The 17370-nt window shown below is 48.0% G+C and overlaps 1 protein-coding gene across 5 annotated transcripts in view; it reads left to right on the forward strand.

The window, feature by feature from the left end:
• LOC111851308 (cell adhesion molecule 1-like) overlaps window positions 1-17370 on the forward strand; it is a 133233-nt gene that overhangs the window by 91191 nt on the left and 24672 nt on the right. For all 5 annotated transcript variants that reach the window (XM_023826102.2, XM_072700981.1, XM_072700979.1 and 2 more), the window contains 6 exons: window positions 3802-3948; window positions 6816-6968; window positions 8263-8400; window positions 10270-10428; window positions 13152-13248; window positions 13563-13735. In XM_023826102.2, coding sequence (XP_023681870.2) covers window positions 3802-3948; window positions 6816-6968; window positions 8263-8400; window positions 10270-10428; window positions 13152-13248; window positions 13563-13735 — 867 coding nt within the window. The remainder of the gene's footprint in view (window positions 1-3801; window positions 3949-6815; window positions 6969-8262; window positions 8401-10269; window positions 10429-13151; window positions 13249-13562; window positions 13736-17370) is intronic.

The raw sequence follows: 17370 nt of genomic DNA on the forward strand, positions 1-17370 counted from the left end.
AACTGTGACCCGCATGAGCTGCCCGGCCGCTCCTTTAGTTGGGCATGAGTGTAACCACAGATTCACCATCTCCTCATCGCCCATTGACTGTGTAACCGGTGCGGCTGTGTCACACGCCGCTCGCGTTTTGTCAAAGTAACAGCATGACTTCGGGGACCCGTAGCATGCCCTTGCGGGTCTCCCCCCCCAGCATGCTCCCCCTGTCACGTTAAACGCCTTCAGACCTGGATGAGGATGCTGACAGCAGGAGCCCGGAAGCCCCCCCCCTCCCCCCCCCCCCAGGTCCTGATGACATCTTATCGCCCACGTTCTCTCCTTGGGCAAACAGTGACACAGTTGTCCCCTCTCCTGTCAAAGCTGCTGATGTCCTTGTGATCTTGTACCTCACCGGGCTGCCATCGTCCAGGCCGAGATATCAGCTCCCACCCTCCACCTCCCCCCTCCATAGGTGAACAAAATAGCAGCGCGCTTGCAGTGAGCTATCCGGCTGTAAACATTTCACGCCGCATGGGAAAAATTGGCTAATAAAATAAAGATAAATGTAGTATTGTAATTAGTGTAGACACCGTCTAAATGAAATGGCAAAACAACTGGGATCACGCAGGTGACTGTGGCTGGGCCACTGAAATCGTCAGATGGCCAGACCCACACTGGCTGGGACCACCAATTGGGGCGTGACTTTCAGCTCAGTCAATCGGCAATGACGACCGCTCGGAGCAATCCGCACTAGGAGGAGCGTCATATGTGTCCCCAATGTCCCGTCGGCTTCTCCGACACGCGGCTGGATGCGGCCCGTTTGGGCCGCCGCTCTTTCCTCGCTGCCATTGTGCAGTTAAATTTGCCCTTATAAACTGGCCTGATAGAGACCACGAAAGATGAATGTTTGTTTTATAGATGTGGAGCTTCGGCTAATTTGTCATTTATTTGCAATATTTTTCCTTGACAGCTACTTATTATTTCCACCCTTTCAGTTGTTTTTGTGTTTTTTTTATTTTTTTCCCGCTGTTAAATACACGGTGTGAGTTAATGGGGTTCTCAGAGCGAGTCGCAGTTTCCCCGGTAGCTAAATGTCACCCGCCACAGAGGACTGTCACAGGGTGAAACCACGCTGAAAACTGCCACATCTGGAGAATAAATGGGGGCTAGCTAACGCTCAACAGGAGCGGCGGCAGGGACCTCCTTGTAATCCGTTATCCGTGCTTTTGCATTTCCCAGCCGCGTCTGAGGCTGCCTTATGGTTGATCGCTCCGCATCCGAAACGTGGCCCGTATCCATAGCGTGTTTTCCAACCAGCTTCCTCCCGATGTCCCACGGGTGTCCAGACTGCTCGCTTCTCATGAGAGCGAAGATTAAGTGTTTGTTGTGCTTGGGCTTTGGCGGGTTCTACCCGACTAGCTGATTAGTGTCCCCTGCCGCTCACCCTAACTTGCTAGCTGCAGAGCAGGAAATTAATCTGATGTTCAGGGTCATGTACGCATCTCGTAGTGACACCTCTCCTGCTCTCTTGATGGCCTTTGGGGGGGTCGTGTTCTCCGTAAGATACTTCACGTAACCTCTGGCTTTAACAGGAACTTTGCATAGACATCTGCTTTTGTGGAGGGGAAACCCTGTACTGAGATTTCCTTCTAGAAGTCTTTGAGTCTGGACTTCAGAAGTCAGACTATGGCCTCTAGCTATGATGGAACCATGCCTGTGTAGCTGTTTGTTTGATCACCTAAGCTTCTCATTCACTGTCAGTTTTTGATCTCACACTGCCACTAATTTAGTAGATCCCTTTGCTCCATATGATTGATATAACTCGTGCTGTGGCAGGACTTGGGTGAAGCCAGAAAACAGGGCTGTAGATCATAACTGAAGACAACGTAGCATTGGAGACATGCCGCATGGCTGGAAGCCGTGGTAGCACATCTGCATTAATGTCTGCATCCATGGCTTAGATAGCTTGAGGGCTCTTCTTGTGCATGCTGTCACAGGAACACACTTTTGCAATTGTATAAACAAAATTTTCTGGGAAAAAAGACCAAAGATATATTATTGTTCATTGATCTAATTTGAGCTTGACTATCAAAAAGTCAATTATTCAGTGTGACACCATTGTGTAACAGTGCCTTTGCCACCTTAGATAACTGCAACCCATGTGATAAATATCACACACTATCCCCTAGTGACTCCCATAGCAGTGACTTTTGGGACCATTTGTTGAGTCTTAGGTCTTTTAACATAGGGGTGACCACACTCCCTGCTAAAACTGATCATTTCAAGGAAACTCATTATTCAAGAACTCATTTTTTTTGGTGGAGGTGGGGGAGAATTTGCATAGATGCATTATGTAGAGAGGTGTGGTCATTTTACTGTGGATTTTTGATCATCTCGTGGGTTTGCAGCACATTCAAACCCAGGACTGTAGACCACTGTGCAGCTGGTTTGCTTGAAGAGCTCTCTCAGCACTCAGAAAATATGTAGTCCGACCCCACCTGAGATGGACACCAAGGTCACGGTAGAATGAGAGGTATACTGCCCCTCTCAAGTCAAAGGTCCTCTTCTTTGCTTTTGAAACTAGCTTGCCAATGTAAAGAGAGCAGACAGAGTCTAGAAAGGACAAACTCGCCCAGACACCTAGAATGTTAATTGAAATGAATGTAATTAAACTGCATGGTACAATCCAAGCTGGACAGCCTATCCGTCACAGTTATCACAAGGCACCACGTGGGTATACTTCACACAGAAGACACAAATGCTACGCTAATTGGTTTTGACAATATGGTGCCCTCTAGTGGTACATTTTCTTAAGAACTGTGTTCTCCCGAGATTTAGCTTGTAGCTTAAAATCAAAACAACTTCCTTTCTGCTTACTTGAGTGGTAAAGCTATCAGGCTGATTCTGTATCTGTAATACCAGAGTTAGCCCCACAGAAGTAATGATTTGTCATCTGTTTGATAAAAAAGTGAATTGTTTCTCTGTGTGTATACAGAACTCTTATTTAGTTTTTACTTGACTAAAATCTGACCACAAAAGAATCCTGGTTGATGATGTTTTTTGGTTGTTTTTAGTTGTTTTGATAAATTGGTTCACCCTGTTCTGGATAAGAGTGTGTGCCAATCAATCATCATCAAGGACCCCAATCTTTGTTTGTGAAGTGAGGCACGTTTTCATCGTCCGCTCTATTGACAGAGCTTGCTCGTGCTCTGTGATTGGTCCATTTTGTCATGACTGCCCAGATACTGAGCTCAGAGCCGCACACCAGCCTTCAAGACAGCTTCCACTCATTTTTAACCTTCTCAAAAAGGTCAGAGGTCATACAGATGGGTGCTTGACTCCCTGTGGGTGAAGCTGCATGGACTGTCGTGTGAACTGTGCACTCCGCTCTTCTCCAAATGCGTCCGCACCGGCTCCTCCAGCCCTGTAGGTGTCAGCGAGGGTGGGGGCCGTCTGACAAGCCAGCCATGCGCATCCACATTTGAGGTCCCGCAGCTTTGCGCTGTGGGCTTTCATGTCCCGCTGGGGAAGATTCCGGAGCGTTTAAACTCTTTCTCCATTTGCATCCACCTCCCTGCCTGTGGGGGATCCTGGGTAAATTTAGAACAAGGCGCAGTCTGCTTTAGCATCCCTTCAATTGGAAAACAAGGGAGTGCCAAAGTATATGTGCACCAAAAGCGGGTTTTGGGAAATGCATGTGATTTCCCTGCGGTGTCTGTCTGTCTTTCTTTCTATGTATGTGTACATGTGTGTGTATGTGTCTCTCTGTGTGACTGTGTGTCTCTGTCAGCCTAGGCCCTGAATCACATCTCCCCCTCTACTCAGTTCAGGGCCAGAATCTGGTGACGGACAACATCTCCGTGGTGGAGGGAGAGGTGGCCATCATCAGCTGCAGAGTGAGGAACAATGACGACTCCGTGATCCAGCTTCTCAACCCCAACAGACAGACCATCTACTTCAAGGACGTGCGACGTACGTCTGGTCGACTCTCCTCATTCCTGTGTCATCCCAGTCATCCCAGTCCCACAGAGCGGGACGTGTTAGGGATCCATTTCAAATGATATTTCTCACAATGTTACCTTGACCTGGGACTAGGCAGCTGTGGTCTATCCTGGATGATCCAGCTTATCAGTGATAGCCAGCTGGTGAAGGACCCCCCCCCCCCCCCCCCCCAAAAAAAAAAAATCATGAGATGCATACAGTGAGTTAGTACCCCCACCCCCCAATTTCCCGGTTATACAGCTTAAACATTTTCTGCATTTCTCCATTTCTGTGTCTAATACCTCACTTGCACAGTAAAATCAAGCACTTTCAGAGTGATGTGGTCTGACGTGAATTCAGTCCTGTTTCAGGACAGCAGGTGACAGATGGTAAGGCTCTTGCATGGCTTTGGGACGGGAGGCTGGAGGCTCCCTGGCTACCATCAGTATGGAGCCCCAATTAGTGTCCACTCAACATGTCCTCTTCATGGCCAGCTCCACCTGTAGGCAGAATAGGGAGCTGCCCAGGGCCCCCGAATTACTGCTTTCTGGAGGAAGTGAAATGATCATCAATACTCTTGGTAGGGGGCCTCCGAAGGAAAGCTTTGCCTAGGCCCCAGAAAAGGTAGAGCCTGCCATATCCCTCTTGCTCAATCTCTGTCTCTCTCCTCTTTCTCTCTCTTTTTCTTTGTCTATATGTCTGTCTTTCTCTGCCTATCTCTTTCTTTCTGTCCCTCCATCTGTCTATCTCTGTCTGTCTCTCTCTCTTTGTCTCTGTCTGTATATCTCTCTCTTTGTCTCTGTCTGTCTGTCTCTCTTTGTCTCTGTCTGTCTGTCTCTCTTTGTCTCTGTCTGTTTGTCTCTCTTTGTCTCTGTCTGTATGTCTGTCTCTCTTTGTCTCTGTCTGTCTGTCTCTCTTTGTCTCTGTCTGTCTGTCTGTCTCTCTTTGTCTCTGTCTGTATGTCTGTCTGTCTCTCTTTGTCTGTATGTCTGTCTGTCTCTCTTTGTCTCTGTCTGTATGTCTGTCTCTCTTTGTCTCTGTCTGTCTGTCTCTCTTTGTCTCTGTCTGTCTGTCTCTCTTTGTCTCTGTCTGTATGTCTGTCTCTCTTTGTCTCTGTCTGTATGACTGTCTCTCTCTTTGTCTCTGTCTGTATGACTGTCTCTGTCTTTGTCTCTGTCTGTATATCTGTCTCTCTCTCTTTGTCTCTGTCTGTATGACTGTCTCTGTCTTTGTCTCTGTCTGTATGACTGTCTCTGTCTGTATGACTGTCTCTCTCCCTGAGAGCTTTGCTCCTGCTGACTCTACTTAACACCACCACCCTCCACCACCACAAACACCCAGAGTAGTAGCCCTACCAGCACTGACCTGGATAATGCCGCCAACACCAATAAAACCACCCACACACACATACCTCTGAACCCTGCACCAAGACCAGCATTAACCCCAGCAACAGTGCCGCCCTTTTAGTCCTTAACACTGTTAAAGTAAAGTCTGTCTTAGCTTAATAATGAATATTTACTTAATAATAAACATTGGTCAGCTGTCATTGAAAGCTGCTACTGCTTTTTCGTTCCAGGATGTGTCCTTCTCAGCGCCATGGGATCCCTGGTTCCTTTTAGGTGTGGGTGTGAAGCCATCACCTATTCATTCCTCCCACATTTCCTCTCTCAGTCCTGTCATTTCAGTCATTCACATTTCACTAATGACTTAATTCTCGTTTTTTTGTTTCTGCTGGACTTCAGTAACGTAGATCGCTTGCGGTGCCATTTGCCCCGCCCTGCTCCCCCTGCCCCCTTCATTCAGACCGTTAATGATGTCATCACCTTGTTTACCTGTGCCACTAATTAGCCCTGTGTTATTTCAATGCACCATGGAAGGAAGCAGCTCACCAAAAAAACACAGCTTAGAACGTCTGTGACTGCACCAGCTCGAGTAGATCAAAAACTGATGAGATGAAAAATATCCAATCGGACACTATAGGTACTATTCCTAAGACTAGTACACTAGTACATTGGAAACATTAAGCCGAAGACAAAGTTATCATTTTATCCAGGTTTATCTATCGTTGTTCTACAGGTGAAATACCTGCACCAGGGCAGTGTGTAAAGATGAATCTGAAGGCCTGACTCTTTCACCTTTGACCCTCTCTTGTTCTTTGTTGTTTAATTTCACAGTTTCAGGAAAGGTCATTTGTTAATTAGACCCCCTCACCTTTCTTCCTCCTCTTTTTTCCCCGTCTCTGTGGCACACCCCCACAGATTCAGGATGCTATTTATTAATGTGATTTTTGGGGAGTTTCCTTTGAGATAACCGATGCTGTGACTGAGGAGCAGGTCATAGGGAGTACGCAGTGCACCTGTGTTCAAGCGTGGGCTTATCTGCCCCACCCCCCCCCCCCTCGACTGGCAGATGCTGCTTGCATGTAGTGGCTGCCACAGGCCGGCTCACACGCCGCCGTCGTTGGGCTCCTGAGACACACGGACATTTCGCTCTAATGGGCTCGTCAGCATTCCTGAGGGATGGCAACTCTGAGAGTGCGTCCGTTTCCTCGACTTCCCGTCTCATTAAGAGAGAGTAACCCGCACTCCAGCTGTAAGACCTCAGAGCTGGAATGTTCACTGCTGCATTTCTGGCCAAAACTTCCTCAGTAGAGGGGAAAAAAAAAAAAAAAACAAAGAAAATAGACGACTTCATAAAATATTGAATTGCCCAGCTGTGCTTCTGCTCGTTCGGGTGAACTTATAGTTCTCCAGTCTGACCCCAGACTCCATCCCTACGCTGGCGTGGAGGCAGCATGAAATATTCACAGAGCAGAGACGCATTCCTCAGCTTCCTCTGCTGCCTCTCTGCCTCCGCAGCCCTGAAGGACGGAAGGTTCCAGCTGGTCAACTTCACGGACAACGAGCTGCGCGTGTCCCTGTCCAACGTGTCGCTGTCCGATGAGGGCCGATACGTCTGTCAGCTGTACACCGACCCACCCCAGGAAGCCTACGCCGACATCACTGTGCTGGGTAGGGGCTCAGGCACGCACACGCGTCTGCATGCGTGCATCACTAATATGTTTACTCTGCAGCATACGTACGACTATATACGCATGCTTGAGTATATGCATATTTACAGTCTGATACATATTCTTATACAGGTTCTCATACATATGTTTACATGCACATGTTTACGTGACCTCACTCTGATTTACATGCATGCATGTGTGTTTGGCCTTGAATTCATTTACACACACGCATGCATATTTGCATGGCCTCATGCTCATTTACACACGTGAATGAACGTTTACATAGGCCCACACTTATTTATATGCATACACGCGCGTTTACATGCCTCGCATCCATTTTTACACATGCATGAATGTTTACGTGGCCTCACGCTCATTTATACGCATGCATGCATGTTAAAGTGGTCTCACGCTCGTTTATACACATGCGTGCATGTTTATGTGGCCTCATTCTCGTTTATACACATGCGTGCATGTTTACATGGCCTCACGCTCGTTTTTACACATGCGTGCATGTTTACATGGCCTCACGCTCGTTTTTACACATGCGTGCATGTTTTTGTGGCCTCACACTCATTTACACGCATGCATGAATGTTTACGTGGCCTCACGCTCATTTACACACGTGAATGAACGTTTACATAGGCCCACACTTATTTATATGCATACACACGTGTTTGCATGCCTCGCATCCATTTTTACACATGCATGAATGTTTACGTGGCCTCACGGTCATTTATACGCATGCGTGCATGTTAAAGTGGTCTCACGCTCGTTTTTACACATGCGTGCATGTTTACGTGGCCTCACGCTCGTTTATACACATGCGTGCATGTTTACATGGCCTCACGCTTGTTTTTACACATGCGTGCATGTTTATGTGGCCTCACGCTCGTTTACACGCATGCATGAATGTTTACGTGGCCTCACGCTCATTTACACACGTGAATAAACGTTTACATAGGCCCACACTTATTTATATGCATACACACGTGTTTACATGCCTAGCATCCATTTTTACACATGCATGAATGTTTACGTGGCCTCACGCTCATTTATACGCATGCGTGCATGTTAAAGTGGTCTCACGCTCGTTTTTACACATGCGTGCATGTTTACGTGGCCTCACGCTCGTTTATACACATGCGTGCATGTTTTTGTGGCCTCACACTCATTTACACGCATGCATGAATGTTTACGTGGTCTCACACTTATTTACATGCATTTACTATCAGGATGAGGGTTCTGTTGTCCCTTCTTTCTTAACGCCTCTGTTCTGCCCCCCTCCACGGCAGTTCCCCCCAGTCCCCCCATTCTGGAGGCGCGGGACGACCTGGTGAGCGAGGGCAACGAGACAGAGCTGAGCTGCACCGCCATGGGCAGCAAGCCCGCCGCCTCCATCCGCTGGATGAAGGGCCCCGAAGAACTGCAAGGTGGGTTGCCCCAGGCGATGCCTCATCAGGCCGACCCGGTCAGCTGCTCCGATGCAGCCTGTCAAGCAGGGAGCCCAGTGGGCGGGGCCGGGAGGAGCTCCTGCCGGGTATCTGCTGCAGGGTATTGTCTGTGGCTCCTGCACTAGTTCCAACAGCCGGCTCGGGTCCAGTACGACATGGGTGTCTGCTTTGTGAAGCACCTTGGATATGCTGCGGGATGACATGGATGAAATGTTTGCAGATATTAAGCTTATTGTTAATTACATGAGTTTCTTAAAATGACTTTCCATTTGCCAAACTGTGCTTCAGTATATCGTTCTGATGTTGGTGTGTCAATTTATTTTTCATTTTCTGCTGCAAGAAGAACTTTCTGAATGAAAATTGAATCTTGAAAAAAAGGAATTAAGTCAGACGAGCCGCCGTAGGAGGGGCTACGGGCCGGTGGTAGCAGCCTGAGCGTGCCACGGCGTGTTTACATGAGGCTAGCTGGGCTGCCATGCCCGCACCAGTCTGTGTGCGCGCGCACCCCGTCGCCATGGTGAGGAGAGATACGGAGCGGCGAGGAGGCGTGAAGCAGCTTCTGCTTTGCCGCTCGGATCTCGGCGGTCCCTGCCAGTAAATTGCTTTTGGCCGTCCTGCTGGGGGATTTCGATTTAATTAAACATGTTCATCTTTCAACCTAATTGCTTATAAGATGTTTAAGCCTCTTTTTTAAAAAAAATATTGTTCAAAGGTTACAGCAACTTAACTAGGGAGTGTAAACACTGCCATCCTGATATGCAAAGCTGTTTACTTCCACATAATTTAGTCATTTTTATCCTGAACTCATTTAAACTGCAGTACTGGTGTTCCCATTTTGTATCTCCTGCTTACTGTAAAGCTCGATTGGGGGGGTGGGGTGCGGTGTGCTGTCACCAGAAACTGGTAGGTCTGACCTAGACGACCAGAAGAAAGACCTTTTTGGGGGGGGGGGGGGGGGGACTGTCTCCTGGGACCTGGACCTCCAGGCTTCGGGGTTGGAGGAAGCTCATCTTGCTCCCTTAATGTCAAGAATTACTTCATACTTCTTAACCTGAGGCTCCAAGTGGGAGTAGTTTTGGATTAGGGCCTTGGGAGATGGTATCGATTTCTGCATTTATCATGTCTTTTTATAGTCCTTCTTAGAAAGCTCTGCTACGATCAGGTGTGGCATCGTGCGCAAGGGCCCAGGCATGGCGGAGACCCCCATGTAAAGTGCCTTCCTTCTGGGGTACCCAGTGCCTCTTTTTACGTTAGAGCTCCTGGCCCCCAGCAGGGCCACACACTACCATCACTGTCCTGCGCGTGCATCTGGCCGTGGTTTGGAAATACCGGGTCATGCGATGACCTTTTGAAGGGCGTGACATTTCGGTGAAGTTTTTGTGATTGAGCAAAGGGCGCGCGGCCAAAGACAGAGCCTCTTTACTGTACCTGAGCGTAGAGATGCTTGGACAGAAGACCTGGTGCTGGCCCGTTAATGATAATCACACATGTAGACATCTGGGAGGATGTTTCCTTTAAAGGTGATGTCCATCCAAAAGTTATATTAAGCTTTTTAATATTTAAAGGGGATGTCCACCAAAAGAATATGTTAAGCATGCTCATTTGATTTTTTAAATATTCATATGTCCTTTGAGCTTCTTTGAGAACTTTGCCAAGATATTGGTTTGTGTTTTATTTATGTACTCTTTGTAGTGGTATATAATTTTATATGTAAAGTACAAAACATTATGTTAAGTTATGTATTAGTCCTGTTGTGTGTGAAGGACATTTGGCACTAGAACTCGTGAAAATAGCCTCCTCAGTGAGAGTTTTGCTCCATCTCGTGACCGTGCTGCCTCACACCTCCAGGAGAGACCATGGTGGAGGAGACCTATGACCACATGTTCACCGTCGTCAGCCGGCTCTCACTCACAGTCACCAGGGAGGACGACGGTGTGCCAATCATCTGCATAGTGGACCATCCGGCGGTGAAGGATCTCCAGACCCAGACGTACTTGGAGGTGCAGTGTGAGTACAGCTGGCCCAGCTCTGAACTCCATCCTCACCATACCTATGGAACTCCACCCTCACCTTGCCTGTGGATCTCCACCCCCACCTTGCCTGCCTGTGTCACCCTAACTCCACCTCCACCCTGAAACCAAGCCACTTCACGCCCAGTGACCGCTCTGGTCCTTAAGGGTTAAGAGGGAGCCTGAGCTGTTTAGGGCGATGTAACAGACTCTTATATAAGCGTATTGATTAAAAGCAGCAGTGTATCTAAGTGTATGTTCTCTGGTGAGTCTGGTAAAGGTTAACCTACCCTTTTGCAGCACATTCGTTTATTCTGAAAGAGGAGGATCTCTCTGACCTTTCCACATAAAAGACAGGAAGGATCAGCTTCGCCACAACAGCTTGACATTTTTGCAATCTTGGATTACCGCTGATAAGGGGAGGGGGGGGGGACGTTTAGCGCACTGCTAAATTAACGGCCAGGGTCTCGGCACTGGAGTCCCGCCAGGAGAAGGAGGTGTTCTGGGGGCGGGAGCAGCACTTTAAAGTGGAGCTTGAGATCGGGGGGGGGGGGGCCCGAGTTCAGTGGACTTTGGGGGGAGCGTCCTGTGAAAGCTCCAACTCTGCCGGTGCCGAAGTCGTGATTTGCGAGTCACTCGACACGTGGGAGTGTTCGGGCCGCTGAGATGGATGACGTGATCTCTGCAGGGCGGCGTACTGTCGGTTTGGGTGCTGAATATTGGGGCCGAATGCACAAAAGACAGGGCAAGAGCGTCATAAGCAGCTTTCTAAATGGGATTGGCACATTTCCTGTTGAATGAATTGTCTTGTAACAGGTGTCCGCATGTGTCTGCGCCAGTCCTCAGGGACCCCCAGACCGTCCACATTCACGCTTCTCCCAGCCACCTGCGTACCTATACCAGCTCTTTGGTGTTTTTGGGTGCTGGGAGGGAGCAATGTGGACTGCCTGGGGGCCCCTGGGACTGGGCGAGAAACACTGATGACCTGCAGGTGGCAGCATTTTGGGGTGACAGGGCACCTGGAGTGTGACACAGGACACTTTTCTGGGACAAAACCATGGCATGATAGGACCACGTGGATCTTCAGCTGAAACTTCTGGACCTCTTTCTCAAGGGATTAAAAGTATTAAGCTCAGATCCTTCAAGGACAGGGCTGTCTTTTTTGGTGCCCTTCTTATTCAGTTACAATTAAATTAATTTGCCGTCCACAATTAGGCGGTCGTGTCGGCCTTCAGATGAACGCTTTATGTCTACACTTGCCTGCTGATTATGAAGGATGGTGAGGCTCCCTACTCGTGGTTTTGTGAATTTCATTTAGCGCGATAGATTTCTGCATGATTAAGCAGATCATCCTGTGGGTGGTGTGGATTTTCACGTCTCGTCCAGTGAAATACAATTAATACGCGCGCGTGTGTGTGTGTGCGTGTGTGTGTGCGTGCGTGTGTCCTACAATGTAATAAAAACCTGTTATTTTGACGTGAATGCCAAAATTTTGTTTGGTTACTTATGATTACAGTTAGGGCTGGGTGGGGGTTAAGGTTATCATGTTGGGATTAGAGTTTCCGGCAAAGATATCAGTGGAGAGTCCCCACAAAGATATAACTACAAACCTGTGTGTGTGTGAGAGAGAGTGTGTGTGTGTGAGATTGACCATTGTGGCTGTATCGCAGTGACAATGTGGTGATGTGTTACATCCCACACTGTAAGCGCCAAAGTGCTTCAGCTGGATTTAAACATGCTCACTCATGCATGTTATATGCACTTGAGACGTCAAAATAGGTTCTAGCCTTGCACCAGAAGATCCTTGTGGTTTGGAAAAACTCACGCCATCTCAATTCCTGAAACCAATCAGTCTAATTCCCTTACAACTGCAGCCCACACTGGACAGTCAGTTTAGTCTCTTGGAATGACACAGAGTTCCTTTTTAATTACAGTGTAAACTTACACTAGTGCTTGTTGATCATTTAAACAGTCACACACCCTATCATCACAGCACTGTGGTGGAAGAAATAAAAAATGATGCTGTCTGTTTTTAGAGTTTTTATTTCCCACTTAGGTCATATATCTGCTTTGTGAAGCCGCCATTGAGTCTTTTTGGGGTGATACTGGGCTATAGACCAATCCCTGCTGGTTGTAATAGCCTATCTTAAGCAGTGATGAAGGTGAAGATGAAGTTCATGGGGGGGGGGGGGGGGGGTGCAGGGGGCAGAGAGGCCCGTACAGTAGATCCAGAAAGTAACCTTGGATTATCCAGGCTGAGCCAGTAACTTGGACCTTTGATCCTCCAGTTGTACAACCCGCCAGTTTAGTGTTTTTTGTTTGTTCGGGTGACCAATGGAGAACGATCTCGCAGCTCAAGAATTTGTTTTCACAGTGCTGTAATGCGAGAGACTCAGCCAGCGTGTAAATACAGGGATTGTGTGTCACTCTTTACGTGCGCGTTTCTGTATGAGAACAGATGAATGAAATACAATGTTACTGTGTCTACTGAGCACACAATTGGTAGTGTGTCCTCATGCTGATCTCCTTAAAGCAAGACTAAAATTACACCTTGTTAACGGAAATCAATTTGTATTGTTCTTGGGATGCTGAAGCATTGTGGGTAATAACTATACGTGTTTATATAAACACCTGCAGGTTGTAGCTTTGCTGAGATTCAGCTGCAGGAACCCAGAGTAACACGTCGGTTTGCACTCATGAATTGTTCTTCCTGCCGGACAGACAAGCCCGAAGTGAAGATCATTGTGGAGTTTCCCGAAGGCTTGACCAGAGAAGGAGAGAACCTTGAGCTAACCTGCAAAGCCAAAGGCAAACCTCAGTACGTCCGCTCTCAGTCGCCACAAATAAACACCCGCTTGCTCTCCTCTTTGGGAACGGCCCATAAGTTCAAAATCACAAGCAGATCACCCCAGATCTACTCTGTCCCCGAGGCCGATGGTCAGATCCGTTTTGCACGTGATCAGTGTCAGTAAGCAATGTGACATAGGCACTGTAAGTCATCTGGACCTAAAGCTTGTGTTAATCTAATATACACTGATGGGAAATGTTCCCCAAAGCAGCCTTGGCAATAATGATGAGGTCGGCAGTATGGACTCAGCCGAGCAAATGCCCCCTGTGTTTTCGGTCTTCCAGGCCACAGCAGATTAACTGGGTGAAACTAGACGACGATGTTCCCTCGCATGCAGTAATAAAGGGCTCGGACCTGCTCATCGAGAACCTCAACAAGTCGTACAACGGCACGTACCGCTGCGTGGCCACCAACTCCGTGGGCGAGTCCTATGATGATTACATCCTCTACGTCTACGGTATGTAGGTCGGGGGCCCGGCTCCGGAACAACGGGCCGCCGCTCCTCCTCCCGGTGTGTCAGAAATATTATATGATGTTGTTCTCCTAGTCTGACCCAAAGAGGTTTCCTACCTCGCGGGAGAACGCTGCCCCCCCCTTTGGCTCTGGATGTACTCTGACATCGCCTATTGTATTATAAAACCTCTGCAGGGATGGGTTGGCACTACTTCTTTAGCAAAGGATCAATAGATTGAAAAAAATCAATTTTTGCAAAGGTTATATTTCTGTGAGAACTGAAATACCTGAATAGGTGTTCTATAAAAGACTTCACAATGGATACAATAGAGGGACACACTTCAGCAAGGGCTTAAATCCACATTGGCCTTTCTTGTTCAAAATTAGCAAATGGAGATGTGTATGGACAAGATCATTGTCATGTTTTCTTTGACAGTACACGAAACGCTGTCAACTAAAGGCACTGCTTCACCAAAGCCAATAGGCTTGTATTTTCTAAGATAGTACTGATCATTAGGAGAGCAGGGACAGGATTTAGGGGTAATTTAGGTGCAGAATGAGGGATGCGGCTGAGGACCAGGCAGGTTCTCATATGGATGAAATACCCACTAGGGGTCAACCTACTGCTGTAGTCCTGGCATGGATTAGAACCATTACTGAGGACGAGGTATGGATGAGATTGTTGCCATGGGTGAGTCTTGTCTTCCTGTCTTCCAAGTCCAGTTTTTGGATGGGGGCTTGTAGCTGTTGTCCTGGCTCCTTTGAGACTTATAGCTTTTGTCCAGGTTTGGATGAGACTGATAGCTGAGGTCGCAGGACGCAGTAACGGAGAGCTTGTCTGAACTCTGTGACTTTGCTTGTCTATGTTTCCAGCTCTGCTCCTGGCCTGCAGTGGGTCTGATTCAGCATGACCATTCTGTTATCTGAGACCAGAATTTTACTCGCAATCATTTCAACCCCAGCCTACCTGCTATAGATCTGCCCATCTACCAAAATACAGAGCATAACGTTCACCAGAATTCGGGAAATCCGAAAACTGTGCCATCAGCAACAACGCTAACCACAATTCTTCTGCGGAGAGCGGCCAGTGAGCCGAGATCGGGGCCGTGATGGATGTGCCTGAGCGAGCTTGTGTCTGAGAATCACCGCTCTCGCTGATGGAGCATGCTCCCTAATCTGGTTACGGTGGAAAAATGGATTCTTTGAGATGCATCTCAAAAGCAATTTACACACCCACGTTAAGAGCCCTGGAGTGGGACAGCGCCCGGCTCCGAGGAGCCTATAATGCATTTAGACTTGTCCTAACCTTATAAAAGTGGCCCTCAGTCCATCCTCAGTGTCTCGCCTTAACTAATGTCTCTTGCGAAATGGGACGTTTTTGGGATTTTCTCCATCAGGGGTCGCTTGGGGCTTGGTCACTCGGCAGCAGACCATTGCTGTAGATGTTGTGTGACAGAGAAGCTCACGTGGGCGTTTATGTAACTTCCTGTCTGTCTCCGGGGCTGTCCGCGCCAGCACCGCCTGCTAACCCGTCGTGATGACTCGTGGCAGCCTGCTTACTTTGCGCTTCTGCTTCTCCTCCTCACATGAATAATGTAGTCGTGCCTGGGTCCCAAGGCGGCCTGCGCTCTCTGCCATAATCACAGAAAAGCCCGATTTCCTTTTAGGCGTCTGTGACAGGGTTCAGACTCGCCGGCGGGCCACCACTGTATGGGAACAAGGATACCAGCAAACCCTAACCCCCGTGGTTCCGGTGAGGCCGTCCACATGTTCTGTGTGCTGACAGCTCTCCTTTTCTCTTTCGCTTTCGGCAAATTTGAGTACAGGTGCTTTCGGTCTCTCTCCCAGCCTTCGCCGGTGACTCATTCGGGTCACTTAAATCAATTCGGTGGAAGGAGAAAGTGTCTCCCTCTCTCTTTTTTGTATTAGGTTTTAACTGTAAAATCTCCGAGGTGTCTGTGTGCTGGCCTGTGCCCGGCCATATTCAATAAAGTGGCTGTGTCTATAGAAAAAATAAAAAGCATCCCCTTGCAGGCATACATTTCCATGGGGAGCTTGACAAACATTTGAAAGTCAAATTCCTCACGTTTTTTGATTTGCACTCCATCCCGTGTATCTTTGTTTTTCAGGTTTCCCATAAGGGGATGTAGGGAAGTCACTGTCGTTTCTGTTTGAGTTCACTTCAGAGCACCTGGACTCTGCAATATGTAGGGCTTCTTTATTCCCCAGACAAATTGTCTGCTCTGTCTATCCAATATCTTCCCCAGGATAAGTGACAGGACAGGCTGCCTTTGAAAATTAAGCTCACCCAGCCTCTCACGAATGGGTGTCACTTGAACTGCCCGAATAATACAGTGACCTTCCACTCTACTCACCCACTGTAGAGTCTTCTTTTCTTTCTGTTTTGCACTTGAGCTTATTATCTTAAACTGTTATTACACATTTTTTTCTGGTGAGATAGATGTGTTCACCTAGATTGTGCTGTGTGTTTTTTTCACAGAGCTCATTACCTATTAGCTGACTTCACAGAGGGACTGTCTGAGCAGAGACTGGTCATCTGTTCTGTCAGGCATCACGGGCTGAGCTTTGATTGGCTGCTCTAGCACAAACAGCCGGGTCTCTGAATGTTCTGCCTGACGCAGATGCATTAAGTGGCACTAATCGTGGCATATGACCATAAATCATCTACTGGCCACTCAGGGGACTGGCAGACAGACACACACACACACACACAGAACCTGTAGGGATAATAAGATGGGTTCACAAGGAGGTCCAATCCTCCATTAGCCTGCCCTGGAAATGTCCAGCCCTCGCTGTCCTCGGGGATGTCCCCGAACCCAGCCAGACGCAGATTTAATGAGCCTGCTCGTTAGAGTCCAAACAGTTGGATCGATTCACGATCAGTCCCCAGTAGACATCAGTAAGCTTTGAATCCTTCAAGAGGTCGTTGCTAATTTGTTTGTAGGAGCCTGTTGCAGCTTTCATGTATTTGGCCCTTCTTAAGCAGAACTTTCAGCTTCCTGCCAGCTGGGCAGGGCATGGCTGACATTTACACCATATATGGGCCGAGTATATCACAGAATTTTAGCAATGTGTTGAGTATTTGGCCCAGACAAAATTTAATAGTTGTTTATCACATAAATGTTGAATATTATTTTTATGCTTTAAATGCATATTTATTCAAATTTATCTCACTGCAGGTGCAGGTGGTCTTCAGGCTGAGTATTTTTAAGTACATTTATTTTCATTTTACTCTTTTTTTTTTTTTTCCCTATGGATTAATGTAAATGACATTCATACCGGTGTTCAAGTTTCACCCCACAGTCCAAAGACATGCAGTTAACTGATTTGCTGTCCCTAACTTGCCCATAGTCTGTGTGCCCTGTGACGAACCGGCATCCTATCTAGGGTGTCCCCCGCCTTTTGCCCTGTGATGGACCGGCATCCTATTCAGGGTGTCCCCCGCCATGTGCCCTGAGATGGATCGGCATCCTATCCAGGGTGTCCTCCGCCTTGTGCCCTGTGATGGACCGGCATCCTATCCAGGGTGTCCCCCGCCTTGTGCCCTGTGATGGACCGGCATCCTATCCAGGGTGTCCCCCGCCTTGTGCCCTGTGATGGACCGGCATCCTATCCAGG

Source organism: Paramormyrops kingsleyae, chromosome 17 (genome assembly GCF_048594095.1).
Source record: "Paramormyrops kingsleyae isolate MSU_618 chromosome 17, PKINGS_0.4, whole genome shotgun sequence".
NCBI classification, from domain to species: Eukaryota; Metazoa; Chordata; class Actinopteri; order Osteoglossiformes; family Mormyridae; genus Paramormyrops; species Paramormyrops kingsleyae.